The sequence below is a fragment of the Protopterus annectens genome, chromosome 6.part0, assembly GCF_019279795.1.
Source record: "Protopterus annectens isolate FY-2018-M chromosome 6.part0, PAN1.0, whole genome shotgun sequence".
Lineage (NCBI taxonomy): Eukaryota > Metazoa > Chordata > Ceratodontiformes > Protopteridae > Protopterus > Protopterus annectens.
In genome coordinates, this window is record NC_056737.1 from 472,103,332 (window position 1) to 472,120,233 (window position 16,902).

Genomic DNA, 16,902 nt, shown 5'->3' on the forward strand with positions numbered 1-16,902 from the left:
TTTCGGCTTTTCCCGGTTAGGGGTCGTCACAGTGGAACTCTGGTCCGCTAATGATTGGCAGTAGAGTTTTACATACTGGCTTGCCGGGCCTAACGCACAACCTTCAATGAAGGAATGCCCATTCACGCATGTCGCTACACAGAAGACGCTCTAACTGAGAATCGAATGGGCAACATCTAACTGTGAGGCGACAACTCTACCGCAGCACCACCACAAGTAAAAAATAAGATCTGAATTATAAGAGCAGTAAAAAAGAACTGTTGAGCTCCAGGGACACATGCACTTATAGCTAAGTACATTATGTCAAAATATACAGTTGTACTTCTGTGCAGACAGCAGGATTCTATACAAAACACTGCAGGATTTGCACTGGTACGGAATAAATATTCAGTCAAGGGCCAATCAAGGATGACCTTCAATATCACATCAATACTTTTCTAGGTAACTGAGTAAACAGAAAGTCATAACATAATAAGAGTAGTTCTCCTCACTCAGAACACTGAGTATCAATTCCTTTCATATACCTGCAGGTTGATTGCCTACATATAAGGTTCCTTTTAAATCCTGCATGCAGCCTAACAAAATGCAAATGATTAAAGTAATTTAAGCCACCGATAATTTATATAATTTTGTTAGTAATATGTACGCTGGCAGTATCTGACAATATTCCAGTATTGTGTATATCTTGGAACTACCTTCAAGTCCAATTTTACTGCAATTAGGAACCGCATGCAGCTTTCATCTAAACTGTTTTAATACTTAACTTTACCATTTGCTTCAACTTGAATAGTTACCAGGTATTCGGATGAAAGACCAGCCATGGTTTGGAAGAAGCCCCATCAGTCCACCAGGTGGTTCTGGGAAGAAGCAAGAAGAGCGATTCAACCATTCAGATGCCAGTTCTGGGGAGCCGTACTGTACACAGTACTTGGCTAGGATGTTTCCACCTTCTCTGAATCCCCGCCGCTCATATTCTGAACTGCGATCAATGCAGTAGTAGTCCAAAGGGACTGCAGTTACCTAACAAAATAAAGAGTTAACAATTTAAGAACAAAATAAAGTACAGAGGTAATTTGTTCTGGATATTAGCACACATCAAAATTACAAAAACAATTATTAGCATAGTATCGTGTGCTCCAAGTCAGTGGAATATAATTCTACTACGCTGATTATGACACATTTGTCATGACATTGTTACAGAACAAGGCTATACTTTACCTCCTCATTCACAAAATATACACAACAGAACTTTGTGTCCAAATGTCTAAATTAATACATTTTAATTAGTTCATGCTACCTCCTTATCCTACCCAAGCAAAATATTATAAATCCACATGAAGCAGGAGGCACAGAAGTTATTCTTCCAGGCAGCAGCTCAAAGACTTGGCAGTACTGTCCTACTGATTTCTTCCATTGTTCTGCTACACAGATATGCATTGACACATGTGAATGTCTCCTAATTTCACACCTGCTAGTTCTGGAAGCACACACAATATAAAGGACTTGGGATCCCTCTCACCCACACATTCATTCACTTAGTGGCACAAATAGAAAGGGAAATTATCCTCAGTATGCAGTGTTTTCACTTTCCATTTCACAGGTGACCATGAATACTGAATGACTGCTAACCAAAAATGTCATATGAAAAGAAGATGCCTCATGTTCATACATTCTCCTCACCAAATTTCAGACTCAGCCACTAATAATACTGCAGTGCAAATTAAGTGATTTCACTGTTAAAACCACCAATAGCAGAGCAGTATGATATGATACAGTGAAAGATTAACAAGTGTATCCAATAAATTATAAATGAAGAGTAATTACTACTGTAAAACGTGCATGGTGATGGGAGAAACAAATCAGCGTGCTCGTTCTAAATTGAGCACTAACAAAAGAAACAAGATCTGGCATTTCTTTAGCACCAGCATTTAAATGAAAAAGAAATATCAATAACACTGTTTCATTTTAAATGCTATTACCCTTGTTAACACATGTTGATGTTCTAAAGTGTATGCTTTACATCAGACTTATTTCAGTTTGGAAAGTGTTGAGACGTCTTTGGAAGTGATTATATACTGTCGCTCTACTTTTCACTTATGCTTTTTGCGACTAAGCAGTGACAGCTACATTGGAAACCAACTCCAGCCCACTTATCTGCACACAGATGAAATAAAATAAGAAAGCCTTTACCAGTCTTTTTTTTTCTCCTTACGTATATACTTTCCAAGAAACTCAGTTGTAAGACTAAAAAAGAATTAGAAACTACAATGTACATGCTAAACGAATAAGCAGGATACATACAAGCTGCCTCAAGCTACCAGGAGTAGGCAGAAGAACATTACAAACATTTTTACAATGGTATCATTTAGACAAGGTAAGTTTTTTTTTCTTAAATAATATCACTGCATAATAGCAATAATCCACTCCTGTGTTTGGATAAATCAGGACTTAATCATGGTTGGCTTTGTTTAATCACTTGGGCTTCACCCTTGTGCTCAAAGCACACCAACCATGGCTAAATCACACACCCAGTCATGCATTACTGCTAACATAATTGACAAGTAGTATCCAGTGTACATTTCAGAAGACAGAACAAAGCAATCCAATCTAAAACTAAGCTTATGTATCACTTCAAATCAGACAGCGGATGACATAACAGAAATTTATCTTGGCCATTCATCTACAATTTTAATGAGAATAATGGCTATAATTTAAAAAATCAATCTCTCTCTCTCTATATATATATATATATATATATATATATATATATATATATATATATATATATACATATACGTATTATATATGGGTCCCTACTTAAACACTGAATGCTCACAGCAGTGAATATTATAACACTATGCGGAACTGCAATATAGTGAAAAGTGGGGTTTTGCTCCTTTCCTCACTATAGTGCAATCTCAGACTTTGTATATGTAATTAGCATTGGATACGGGGATGCAGGGGGGCTTGTCAGCCTGCAAAAAAGCAGGTTTTGTGTTGCTTGTTTAGATTTTGATGTTTCTGGTTCAATGCTATAACATTCGCTGCTGTGAACATCTGATGTTTACATAGGGATCCCTATTATATATTATACAGATATATATATATATATATATATATATATATATATATATATACACACACACACAGACACACACACACACACACAGATGTGTGTGTGTGTGTGGGTGTGTGTGTGTATATATATATATATATATATATATATATATATATATATGTATATATATATATATATATATATATATATATATATATATATATATATATATATATATATATATAAATAGATATAATATGTATAAATGCATACAAAAATACATACACACAGAGTCTTGCATATATATATATATATATATATATATATATATATATATATATATAGCTACACACATGGATACACATTATTCTTCTGTTTAACAGAATAGAAATGCAATTCAGATATACATTATATTCTGTATATTACAGTAAAACTGTAATAATGGCGCATATGATCAAGTAATACCAAGTAGCAACATAGATAATGTTACACCTAAAAGTTGCATTCAAAAGAAGAGTTAAAAGCTTACAACCTGAAAAAAAGAACTGAACATTTGTCTTTCACTGAGCTAGATCTTGTGACCAAGAGTGGTGACTCTTGAGGCTACCTGGTCCAGAAGAAGCTGTGGAGTATCACAAACCTGCCTTTGGATTTACTCAAGAAATAACAGCCCAGGTGAAGCTACAAGGACAGTCAGATGCCTGCTTGCAGTTGTGCAAGAAAAGTACAAGTCAGCTTGACCCAGGCTCGAGGATCAAGGCTGTGGACTTTAGAAACACTTTTCATAGAGATTTCAAGTACATCTGATATTAACTAGTCTTAGCAACCACTTTCACTTGTCTTAATTGTGGGTTTATTTACAACTGAAGAAAATTAAAGAGGGGAATGACCACCATACTCAACAACTCATTTCAGCATTAAGTAACAAATCAGTCTTTCTAACACTGGTCAGTTGACAGTTCCAGTGTTCAGTACTGTTTTTTAATCTTTCTTCATTGCTCACAGGTCAATCCTTCTTCGCATAACTCCTGGCCTTTTGTAAGGACACCATTTTCTCTTCAGCCCAATGGCTGACAGTCTAGCTCAGGCTCCAAGGATTTGCTCAACTCTCTGGCCTTAGTGCGCTTATTATCCCTCTCTCTAGTGAGATGTCCAATACCAGCATCTCCTCTTGTGTCGCTCTGTTTTTTTTTTCACAAGTGAGGGGTGTGGCTTCCTTCATTCTGAGCCCCATCCAATAGTGCTGAAATAGTGTTAAAACACCACAGCTCCAGAAGTCAATCAGAGAAACAGGGTAGGTGGCTGGAGGGGGGAAGTTGAGGAAGAATTAAAATGGACAACACAGATGGAATGTTATGGTGAGTACATAACTTCTTTATCTGATGTTTTCAATTTTCATTCATTCCTCAACATATGGAACAGAGTCCCCAGCTACCTGAATCCTGACTGGACTCTAAGGAAGGATATTCCAAAGTACTGTTGAGCCGAAGGCTGTTCTTTCCCTAGAGACCAGATCCAACTTGTAATGAGTAATAAAAGTAAGAGGGTTGGACCAAGTTGCAGCCACACAAATATTGTCCATGGAAAACCTGGATAAAAAAGCTGATGAAACTGCCAAGGATCTGGTACAATGGGCTCTTACAGGCTTTGTGAAGATCACACCAGACTTATTATAAACAAAGGAAAAGTAATCTGTCACCCAAAGATTACCAGGAGGTTGACTGATTAATGTTAGATCCTGACACCACCTTAGGAAGAAAAGGACTGGTTCTTAAGGACACCCTATCCTTAAGAAAAATTAAATAAGGAGGCTTAGAGGATAAGGCTTGAAGTTCTGAAACTCTTCTGGTTGATATTATGGCTATCAGAAATATAGTTTTCCAAGTCAAAAATTTCAGTTCACATTTTGCGGCCAGTTCAAATAATTTCTGAGTTAGGGCTTGTAACATTAAGTTCAGATCCCATGCTGGAGTATGGTCTTTATAGGGTGATTTGAGTAGAAAGGTTCCTTTTATAAAAGCCCAACAAAGACGTGAAGAAGACAATGTAGTGTTACCATCTCCAATACATAAATTGGAGGTGGTAGCTAACTGAACCTTAACTGTTGAAGGACTAGCTCCATCATCAAATACAGAAGCCAGGAATTCAATAATTTCTGGTACTGCTGCTGAGAAAGGGTCAATATTTTGTTGCTGCATCCAAAGAACAAATCTTTTCTATTCACTCTTGTACATTTTTCTAGTGGGGTGACACAAGAATGTGGCAGACTGGGAAGAGAGCTTGGGTTGTCTGGCTGTCAAAGGAATTGGAGAAACCAAGCAGTCAACTTTAGGCCCAGGATATTCGAGTGAGCAATGCCTGTTCAGTGAAACAGGAGGTCTGGAATTGGATCCAGAATCCAAAATGGGTGAACTAGATAAGGCCAAAGGAAAGGAAACCAAATCTGTCGAGGCCAATAACAGGCAATGAAAATGACTTTGCTCTTTAATTGGGATTGCATTCGGTAGGATTTTGGGGATTAATGGAGTTGGAGGATAAGCACAGAGGAGACCTGGGGGCCAACTGTGGAGGACAGCATCTCTCTGTGACTCCCCCAGTGGGGGAATTAGGTTTAAAGAACTTGCTGCATTTATTGTTCAAGGGAAGATGCCAACAGGTTGCAGCATGGTTGGCCTCAATGGCGGAAGACCATATCAAACATTTTTTTGTTGAAAGATCACTCGTGAGGTAGAAATATGGACCTGCTCAACTTGTCTGCTGTTATGCGGGATTTCTTTGGAATGTGTGTTGCCATCAGAAATCGATTGGAAGAGACCATCCATTGCCACACTCTCACAGCTTCTCAACATAAGGAGTAAGATCTGGTTCCTCCTTGTTTGTTGATATATCATACTATGGACGTATTGTCTGTTTGAATCGCAATAGTTCCGGGAGGAAGAGAGTCTTGGATCGCCCACAATGCTAGGAATACTGCTCTCATTTCCAGAACATTGATATGCATATTGGCCTCCTCAGGCAACCATGTAACTTGAACGGGTCTATATTAGATTATCGAAGTTTCAGAACTTCGAACACCATATGGTCGACACCATAAAGTACTGAAACATTGAAAATCTAAAAAAAACAAAGGAAAGTGAACTAAAAGTGTTTAATTAGGGGGCAAGCCCCCCTGCACCCCCCACTACTTAACTATACCAACTCCGAGATCATGTCACACCGTAGGAAAGGGAAATCTTCCCTTTACGCACCATTCTCTGTTAAAGTGCAATCTCGGAGTTGGTATATGTAAGTAGTGGGGGGTGTGGGAGGTACAGGAGTGCTTCCCCCCCTGCTTACAGCAGTTACTTTTGTTTTTTTTTTTTTTAGATTTTTGAAGTTTCAGTACTTCGATCATATGGTGTTCGAAGTTCTGAAACTTCAATAATCTAATATAGACCCACCTTGAACAGACTTTCCCAAGAAGGGCCCCACCACCAGATCAGGGAAGCGTCCGTGGTCACTATGGCTTTGGGCTGAGGAAGGATAAATGGATGGCCTTGTAAAATTTGATCTGAGTGAATCCACCACCAAAGGTATTTTTTATAGGCATGAGTTATACTGATACTGGTAGGCACAGCTTGATATAGAATGGACCACTGGGTTGACAATATCCATTGAAGAATTGGCGTTTTCGTAAAAACTTCATCAGATACACACACTGGAATGCCTTAACATTATTTAAATATTAAACTGACTGTGATGTAACAAAATATAATTGGACAGCCAATTAATTAAGAAATTGAACACCGATAGGAAAAATAAAAGTAATGCTTTAAAAGGTAAATTCGGTTAAAATCATTTAAATCCTTAAATAAACCTAATAAAAGCATGTATAAAACTTCATAAAAACTGTTGTTATTCATTACATAAATAAAATCAATTACATAAAACTTTTACATAAATAACTTTGTTATCTAACATAGATTAAAATGCATGAATTAACTGCATAATGTAGTATATGTGTATATATATTTTCAAATACATTCCAATGCTGCCCTCTAGAGATATAAAAAATAATTACTATTTAGCAGCTCTTATTTTAAAACAGGCTCAATGGAAAGCATATCAGTGAGCCCTGGCTGTTTTGAAGCATCCAGCAGTATCTGCCAATAGAGCTGACGATATTCTAATCTCGCTTCCCACATGCCCTCTCTTATTTCTTTGGGCACAACTTCCAAGACAAAAAATGAAAATTATGCCTTATTACAAACTGTCTTATGATGAAAAAGTGTGTTATTTGTATTGGCCTTACTCATTTCATATAAATGTTCATAAATGCGTGTTCGAATTTTCTTTCTGTCTTGCCTATGTAAAAAGATTTGCATACCTTACACGAGGCAAGATAGACCAACCCACTAGCATGACAGTTAGAAAAACAATTACTCCTTATAATTCTATTTCTACTGGTTATTTCTATATGGGAAGCATTAAAAATGTAGCTACACTGTGAACAAGCATGACATTTAAAGGTACCTAATCTTGTGCCATGGTTTAAGGTTTGTGAACCATGCCCAAACTCAAAAATTTTTTTAAATTCATATCCCTCCTGTAAGTAAATTTTAACTGGCTGTTACGTAATTGATCAATATCAGTAATTTCTTTAAATTTATCCCATTCCCTACCAACAACATTTCTTATAACCCCTGAATCTCCGTTGAAATCCAGAATGTATGCATCTTCCCTGTCATTATTCGTGTTAATATGTTGGGGGGGTGTTGCAGTAACTGGTGGATTGGAATCCTGTCCCAAAATAGGTGCAAACCTATTGGGTCTACTTTCTAAAACTTCTAACATTACCTCTTGAATTAAATTTGTGGGATAACCTCTGTCTTTAAACATTTCACTCACTATATTACTTTCAATAATAAAATCCTTATCTTCAGAAGTCATGCGGCTAATTCTAACCATTTGACCTTTTATAAGATTTTGCTTTTGAAAAAAAGGATGCCCACTACTAAAATTAAGATAGGAGTTTGAAACAGTGTTCTTTCTATACACATTAGATGAAAATTTACCATCCTGTTTGGTAATGCTTACATCCAAATAATTAAGTTCCTCATAATTCAAATTATAAGTAAAATCCAAAAAATTAGTGGTTCCTTTCAAATAAGTCAAAAATTCAAAAAATCTTTCCTTACTAGCTTGTCCACAAAATACAAATGTCGTCTAAAAATGTTTGTATAAGGACCAACAGCCACTAAATTCACTATTGAAATCAAAGGTATGTTCCCACCAAGTCAACACTATGTTGGCGTAAGTGGGGGCACAACTGGCCCCCATCGCCACACCTTTCGTCTGCTTGTAAAATTCCCCCTCATAATACATATAGTTGTTTTTAAGAATGATATCCATAAACTAAAGGACATTGGTAAAATCATTGTTGGAAAGTTTACCAAATGTACTCATGTAATCTTCCAACCATTGTAAGCCAATGTCGTGAGGTATGCTACCAAAAAGATCAACTATATCCAGTGTAATAAAAAGCAAATTGTCATTGTAAAGCTCAGGTTTATTTGGAAAGAGGAGAAGTAACAGCACCTTCTGAAGAAACAATCAGTCTAAGAGGTGGGTCCCAAGGTACTCTTGCGGACCTTTTTTTGTGGACCTTTGGAATATCGAACACAGAAGGAACCCTGGGATGTTTATTAAATAAGAAATTAAATGTATCCAAAGTAATAGAACCTTCTTTTCGTTAAGCATAAGATGAATTCTGGAATTAGCTATATTAACCTCATTAATAGAGGCTAAAGCATATTTGGAAAAATTACTAAGCTCATCCTTCATTTTAGACTCATAAAGAATACCATCCATCAACACAGTCTCTCCACCCTTGTCAGGTTGCATAATTCTAATAGAACGGTCAGTTTTAAGGAGCTCCAATAAATCTCTTTCTTCTTTGGAAAGGTTAGGATATACCCTGTGTTTTATTATTTCCTTCCTAATTTCCCTTTCCATGATATTTTCTAAGTTCTTTAGTTGTGGGTGGAGGGGGGATTAAAAATACCCTTTCTCCTCAGAGGAGTTAAGGAATTGTTAATATGATTGTTATTAAAAAATATAGCTAGATTCTTTTTCCTAATAAAAAGTTTCAAATCAACTATAGCTCTGGCTACGTTAACCTTTCTTAGTGGAATAAATTTAAAACCTTTTGAAAATAAATTAAAATGGTGAACATTAAAAGAAAGAGCACCTGGACCCTGGGATTTCCTCAACCATATTTTCCGACCACCTCTTTGATTCCTTGAAAAGGTTCTTTGTGGGGTCAAAAAATGTACACCCACTGCAGGCAGGGTCTTACCATACTGATAGCACCTGGAGAGTGTGTCTTTCACCACAGGGCTGAATAATAAACTTATATCAACAGAAGCATTGACAAAGGATGACTTGAAGGTCTCCAAAAAAATCATACAGGCACATTCAGGTATGCCTCCTGATGGAAATGCCTGAACCCGCCCCCCTTGAGTCTTCTTCAGCTGCATGGGTACAAGCCGCATGGATGAGTTGGAAACAGATTGAAGGGTCACCAACTGTGAAGCAATAGAAGACTCTGCCTCAGACGTACTGGTTCCCGAGAGAGAAATTTTAAACGTCTTTGACTAAATTCCTCTGTAATCTGGTGGTGTGTGCCAAGAAATTCAAAGACCTGAGTGCAAAGGTCACTGATGCCTACACATGCTTCGCAAACCTGTCCAACACCATAGACTTCCTGTTAGTTGAAGGAACAGAGGAACTCTGTTCCATGAGTTCCTTCTTGGTAGCTGCCACCATGACCATAGTATCCACTAGCTCATCAGCAGGCAGAGTCATCCAGGAAAGTAGATGGGCCATTACCAAATGCCTCCAGCAATACGGATTCCTCTTGAGAAGGGTTATCAGTAGACCAGCCACCCCTTTGTTTAAGGATCTCTAAAATGTCTCCAAATGAGACATCATCAGGTGATGATCTTGGGGACCCAGCCCCTTTATCAAAAGCAGTATCATCTGTGACAGACTCCTAAGGGGAGTCCAAGTGCCTCCTCTTGCACTTCTTCTTCCTGTGGACTTCTTTGGTGGGATATTCCGTAGAAGTATCACAAGAAATAATTATACCCTGTTGGGTAGCCTGGAGACTTTAGGCTGGCTGCCCCTGTAATGTAAAATGCTGAGGCTCATGACACAAAGACATCTGAGATGAGAGTGAAGATCTGAGGGGGAGGAGTCATCTGACCTCTGGAGGAGAAAATTCTCTCTACTACCTTGAAAGCAGAATGTCCCAGGGAGAAGGGGAAGGCATTCTTCTGAAAGTACAGTTGTGTACACTTACCATAAATGTAGATGTACGAGTGTATTCAGTGTTGCAGTCATCACACTTGGGTTATCTGCCTGCAGGTAGCCCTCAGTCGGCCTGAATACCAGAGACTTAGTATTTCTAGGTCAGTTGCTGTCGCTTCAGGACTGACGTCAGGTCATCAGGTGTATAAAAACAGGCAGCCGATGCCATTACATCAGTTTTTCTTGCCCCAAATGTCAGCAGCCCCCAAATAGGGAGCTAAGTTATGGTGGGAAAAACACTACCAGTAAAAAGTAAATACCAATAGCCCTGTAAGGGGTGAGTAATAGGCATAGAGAGGGAGAGAGAGAAAGGGGCTGGAGGGTGGGAAACCAGGACTGCAACAGTGAATATACTCGAACATCTACATTTATGATAAGTGTACACAACTGTACTATGTTCTTTGTGTTTCACTGTTGCAGTCATCACATTTGGGTTGATTCCCAAAGCTGAAGAATGGGTGGGGACAGTCAAGAAGAGTTGGGGTGGTTGCAAAACCCGCCCTGGATTTGGAAAAGATAGGCAGGTGGTAATGCTTGGTGAAGGTGTGAACAGAACTCCAGGTAGCAGCTTCCAGAATGTCCCTGGTAAGGATTCCCCTGAGGAATGCTGTACAGGTAGAAGTTGCCCTAGTGGAATGCGTTCCGACCCCCTGAGGGGTTGGTTTCCCATGGTGTTTGTAGCAGAAATGGATACAGTATGCTATTCATTTGGAAATTATTTGTTTTGAAATGGGCTTGCCCTCTACCCCTGGTGCAAAACTGACTAGTAACTGGTCAGATTTCCTGAAGGGCTTAGTCCTATCAAGGTAAAATCTGAGCTGTCTGTGCACATCTAAGGAGTGCAGGATCCTTTCCCCTTTATTTTGAGGATTAGGGAAGAAGGTTGACAAATGGATAGATTGGTTGACAGCCGCATTGGACACCACTTTAGGCATAAAGGAAGGGTTAGTCCTGAGGGCGACCCTGTCAGCTTGTAGCTCAGACACTCTTCTAGCTGAAGTGATGGCCAGAAGCAAGGCTGTTTTCCAAGAGAGGAATTTTAACTCTGCTGACGCTGCAAGCTCAAATGGGGGTAGTGTGAGCTTTTCCAGTACAAAGTTAAGGTCCCAAGCAGGGATGGGGGCTCTCCTTGGTGGCCTTAAGTTGTTTGCCCCTCTCAGGAACTGTTTGATGAGAGGGTGAGAGAAGAGAGGTGTCTCAGTATTGTAATGAGCCGAGATGGCAGAGACATGGAGCCTAATGGAGGAGAAGAATAGGCCTCTGTGGAGTAGATCTGCTAGGTAATCCAGGATTAGAGGTAAGGAGGGCAGTGCTGTGTCCTCTCCTTTAGACTGAATCCAGGAACAATACCTTTTCCACTTACCAGCATAGGATTTCCTTGTACTGGGTCTTCTGGCTTCAAGAATGACATCCAGCACCTGCTTGCTTAGGCTGGTCACTGGGGGAGAATTCAAGGAATAAGCCAGGCTGCAATATTCAGGGTTTGCAGTTGCGGATGCAAGATCTGTCCCTCCTGCTGAGTGAGGAGGGTTGGGATCTGAGGTAGGTGCCAGGGTGGCACCGGTGACAGGCTGCACAGTAGTGGGTACCAGTGCTGGCGTGGCCAGTCTGGGGCAATCAGAATTGCCCTTGGTCTGTCCTGCCTTATCTTGAGTAATATTTTTGTGAGAAGAGGCAAAGGGGGAAATGCATAGACTGAGAGATTTACCCACTGGAAGGATAGGGCATCCACTTTCCAGGCCGTTGTGAGGTGTCCTGGTGCCAAATTTGCTGAACTGGTGATTGTAGGGGGAGGCAAAAAGGTCCACCTCCAGGGCCCCCCATTTCTGGGTTAGAAGGCTGAAGGTGCTGGGGTCTAATTGCCACTCATGTGGGTCTAGGAGATTTCTGCTTAACTCATTTGCCGGATAGTTTTGTTTGCCCGGCAGGAATTGAGCTTGCAGATGAATATGCATGTGCAAGGTCGTGTTCCACAGGGCCATGGCTAGCCTGCAGAGTGGGTTCCCCCCTGCTTGTTGATGTACCACATGACTGTGGTGTTGTCTGTTTTTATTAGCAGGGGTCCTGGTGAGAGTAGGGATCTGAAAACTGTCAGAGCATGCCGAACAGCTACCATCTCTTTTTGGTTGATGTGCAGATGAATTTGACTTGGGCTCCAGTGGCCCTGAATGCACTTGTTGTTCAGATGTGTCCCCCCAGGCACAGTCTGATGCGTCTTGTGGTTAGGGTCTGGGTGGCATGGGGTTGAGTAAAGGGAAGTCCCTTGTTGTGGTTGCATGCTGCTGCCCACCAAAGAAACTCTGTTCTTAAACAAGGTATGATAGGTATGACGGTTTCCAGGTCCTGAGAATGATGGCACTAAAGACTTTTTAAGTACCAATGAAGTTTCCTCATATGCAGTCTGGCATATGGAATTAGTAGAATGCAAGAGGCCATGAACTCTAGGGCTTGCAGGATTTTCCTTACGGATAGCTGGGTTCTGGTGGCCATTTGAGCGAAGTAGCCTGTTAGATAGGCTTATTTTTCTGGCATAAGGAATGCCATCTGAGATGCTGTGTCCAAGCTTGCTCCCAGGAATACAATCTGTTGACTGAGGACTGGTTTTGATTTCTTTTCGTTGATAGTGTACCCCAGGGAGGTTAGACGGTTCTTTACAAATGCCAGGTGCTGCAACAGCTTTTCCTGACTGTCTGCCTGAATCAGGCAATCATCCAAGCAAGGGTAAATTTGAATCTTTCTCTGTCTGCAATAGGCAATGGCTGGAGCCAGGCATTTTGTGAAGACACTGGGAGCAGGGGATAAGCCAAAGGGAAGTGCAGAGAACTGATAATGCATAGATCCTGCCCTGAAACGTAGGTATTTCCTGTATGAGTCCCTGATAGGGATGTACAGACAGGCTTCTTTGATGTCTAGGGTGGCTAACCAGATATCTTTGGACAGCATAGGAAGAAGCTGATGAAGGGTGAGCATTTTGAATTTTGGTACCACCAGGAAGGTGTTTAGAATGGAAAGATCTAGGATTGGGCACCAAGTGCCCTCTTTTCTGGGTACCAGGAAAAGTCTGGAATAAAACCCTTGGCATATCTGTTCTGCAGGAACAGGTTGAATTGCCCTTATGGAGAGCAGGGATTGAACTTTGTTTTGTGCCTCTGCCCACTGGTTTGGAGAAAGGTCTGGGAACCCTTTTGGGGTTGGCAGTGAGTGGAAGTAAAATTTGTACCCCTGAGATGCAATGTTGAGCACCCATCAATCTTTGGTGATGGAGGTCCAGTTTTTGCATTATGGGCAAGTTTTCTTCTTAGGGGCACGAGCAATTGGGCAGAGGTGAGGACTGGAGTTGAGAAGTCATTGTGAGCTCTTTCCCTAAGGGGGTGGCTTAGCACTCCCTGTTTTAGAAGTGGAGGTACTCCGTTGCCTAGATTTCTGCATACCCTGAGACTGTAATCTGGGGGGGGGGGTCTGTTTCTCCTGGGTCTAGTTTGAGATGGCCTTGAGGGGGCTGGAAATGACCAATGTTTCAAGGGGCAATGCCTACTGAATCTTGGAGGCTGCACTTGCAAAAAATCTTTGACTGTCTGCACAGATTTAGCTTTTTCTTCCATCTTTTTTAGAACCTCTTCTGCTTTGGTGCCAAACAGATTGTCCTTGTTAAAAGGAGCATCTAGTAATTTTGATTTTATATGGTCTGGCAAGGTCTGCTCTTTAAGCCAGGCATGCCTTCAAAGTACAGAACCAGTGACTGCTGCCCTGCAAGATGCTTCTAGGGCGTCAAAGCTACATTTCAAGGTATGCTTGCTGACTTGGCTTGCAGAATGCATACGCTCCTGTAATTCTTTATTTCCTGCACACTCTGCAAAGGTAGATAATTTTTGCTTAATAAGTTCCATAACATGTTGCTGGTACTTCCCCATGTGAAACTGACAATTCAATGCCCTAATGGCGAGAGTTGCAGAGGTGTATATTTTTTTTACCTCATCTGTCTAAAGCTTGGGAATCACTGTCCGAAGGGGTGGTATTCTTAGCTGTAGTTGCTTTTATACCTTCAGGCCCCTGGGAAACGACCTCTGGGTCAGCAGTAGGGTTTTTGAAAATAAATTTGTGAGAGTCAGGGACTCTGTAGTACCTGTCTGGTTTCCTTGGAGCAGGGAGTAAAGTATCAGGAGTTAAACTGGATTCCATAAAGACAACATCCACAACATCCAGAACAGGAGGGATAGCTAAAGGTCTATGTTGTGGCAAATCAAAAAATTCTCTGAGTCTCTTTTTGGACTGAGGATAATCCTGGCATTCCTAGTGGAAATGCTCTCAAAGTATGTAGGGTTTCACCAAAAGAAAAATCCTCTGGAGGGGAAGCAGAGGGAATGGAGTCCTCTGCATCTGAATCCTCATAAGCAGATAAAGGCATGTTTTCATATTCAGAAACCTCAGTCTCATCAGACTCTTGGTCTGTTAAAGCTGCTGGGGACAGGTCTCTTTTTCTCTTAGCAGGGCAAAGCTGGCTACCCCTAATTAACATAATCAGGTCTTCTGCCATTTTAAGCATTTGATGTTGTGGCAAGGAAGCAGGTGCTTTAGTATGGGTCTTTTTTTAGGCGTAGCTCGTACTCTTGGTCTTAGAAACTTGGAAGTTTTAGACAAAACTGAAGACACAAAAGAAGTCATCGGTTTGTGTCGAATATCAGTAATGCGAAGAACTTCCTTGGAAGCCGGTGCCTGTACAGTGGCTCCGGACCCATCCAAGGTAGAGACATCCGCAGATTCCGTAGTCAAACAAGAGTCTCACAGCATACAGGCCTCCAAACGGGTCTTGGTAGAGGCCTGGGAATCCATCAAAGAGAGCATCAGGGGCTGCGAAAGCCCCTCACTGAGTACCGGCAAACTGGCGACTAGCTTAATGGAAGCGTCGTCAGCAGTTTTGGACCTGTGTGGTCTGTCTCTGTCTTTATCCTTACTTTTTTCAGAAGATCGGTAGTCGGATGGCTTACCGAAGCCATTTTGGAATACGGAAATCGAGAGCGAAAATATTTAGCGACAATAAGGGCCCGATGACGAATAGTTTGGGTGTTGAACAAAGCACAAAACTGACAGGGAGGTAAGTCATGGTCTGGGCCTAAACAGGTGATGCAGTAAGAATGGAAATCTCAGTGTGGTATTTGCTTTTCACAGGCGAGACAATTGTTAACTTTTTCTGACATCAGTTAGAGCACGACAAAAAGATCCTCAATGGGGTACTTAGCTTTAGAAGACTTCAGGATGATTCAATTCAGAAAAGAAAACTCAGGTAGCAGCTGACTGGCACTCGTGCAAATTGCTTCTGCTTTGGGCTCCTCGGCAAGAAAGACTGATGTAATGGCGTCGGTTGCCTGTTTTTATGCCCCTGATGACCTGACGTAAGTCCTGAAGTGACAGCAACCGATGCAGAAATACTAAGTCTCTGGTATTCGGCCCGACTGAGGGCTATCTGCAGGCAGATAACCTAAATGTGATGACTGCAACAGTGAAACATGAAGAACATCTGATGGTTCCCTCCAACCAGAAGGCACACCACCCAAAAAAGGAGTCAGAACATACCTGTCAAATGACAAGACTCTGAGAGGTAGAGACAGCTCTGACAACTTCAGAGTTGACTCCCACCCACAAACCCCTCAGATCCGGCTATGAAGCTTCGAGTCCAAGAGTCATATGGCTCCTACACACTTAAGAGTTGAAGCACTCGGAAAAGATATCAGATCCAAAGATAAATCCATCTTTGGATCTGTAGCAGACAGTCCTGAGACTCTCGGTTCCAAGGGCTTGGAAACCAAAAAAAACGGATAGAAGAAGAAGCCAGAACTGGTGGAGTAGTACTAGTGAAGGTCTCTGGACCCATGGGGCTAGAAGCTGGGAAAACTGCCATTGAATTTGTGTCGAGAGAAACTTCCTTATCACTCTGTCCACATCATCTTCAGTGAGACTTCTGGACGAATGGGAAGAGGCTATGGAAGTTGATCTAGAATGACGGCATCTTTCCAAGAATAGGGATGGGAGCCGAGAGAGTACAGGATCCAAGGAAGATGCATACCTAGTTCTAGGCATTGGCTTAGGTTTATGATGAGCTAGATCCAAAGAAATGGATCTGGTATTTGAAGAAGTCAGATCTGAAGACTTGCCTTTCAGCTCCGAAGTTTTTCGAACTTTCTTGAGCGGTTCCGAGGTCAGATCCAAAGAGGATTGACAGGAACCAGCTTGCTCAGAAAGTCTTTTCTTGTATTTTCTTTCAGATTTGGAGGATTGAATTCCAGTAGGTGATACTCCAAAAGCTAAGGAGAGAAGCCCTTGAGAATTAATTTGATTTTTCCTGTCTATTAATGCACTAGGGTTAAAGGCCTTCCAAATAGAACAGGAAGACTGCAAATGTTCAGGACCTAAGCAAAACATGCAGAGATTATGGGCATGAGACAATAGAATCTTATGCCTACATTTGCTACACTTTTTAAAACCTGACAGTTTATCTG

At 40.9% G+C, this 16,902-nt stretch overlaps 1 protein-coding gene across 1 annotated transcript in view; it reads right to left on the reverse strand.

The window, feature by feature from the left end:
* INO80 (INO80 complex ATPase subunit) overlaps window positions 1–16,902 on the reverse strand; it is a 2,478,170-nt gene that overhangs the window by 576,638 nt on the left and 1,884,630 nt on the right. The window contains exon 28 of the mRNA XM_044074204.1: window positions 795–1,020. Coding sequence (XP_043930139.1) covers window positions 795–1,020 — 226 coding nt within the window. The remainder of the gene's footprint in view (window positions 1–794; window positions 1,021–16,902) is intronic.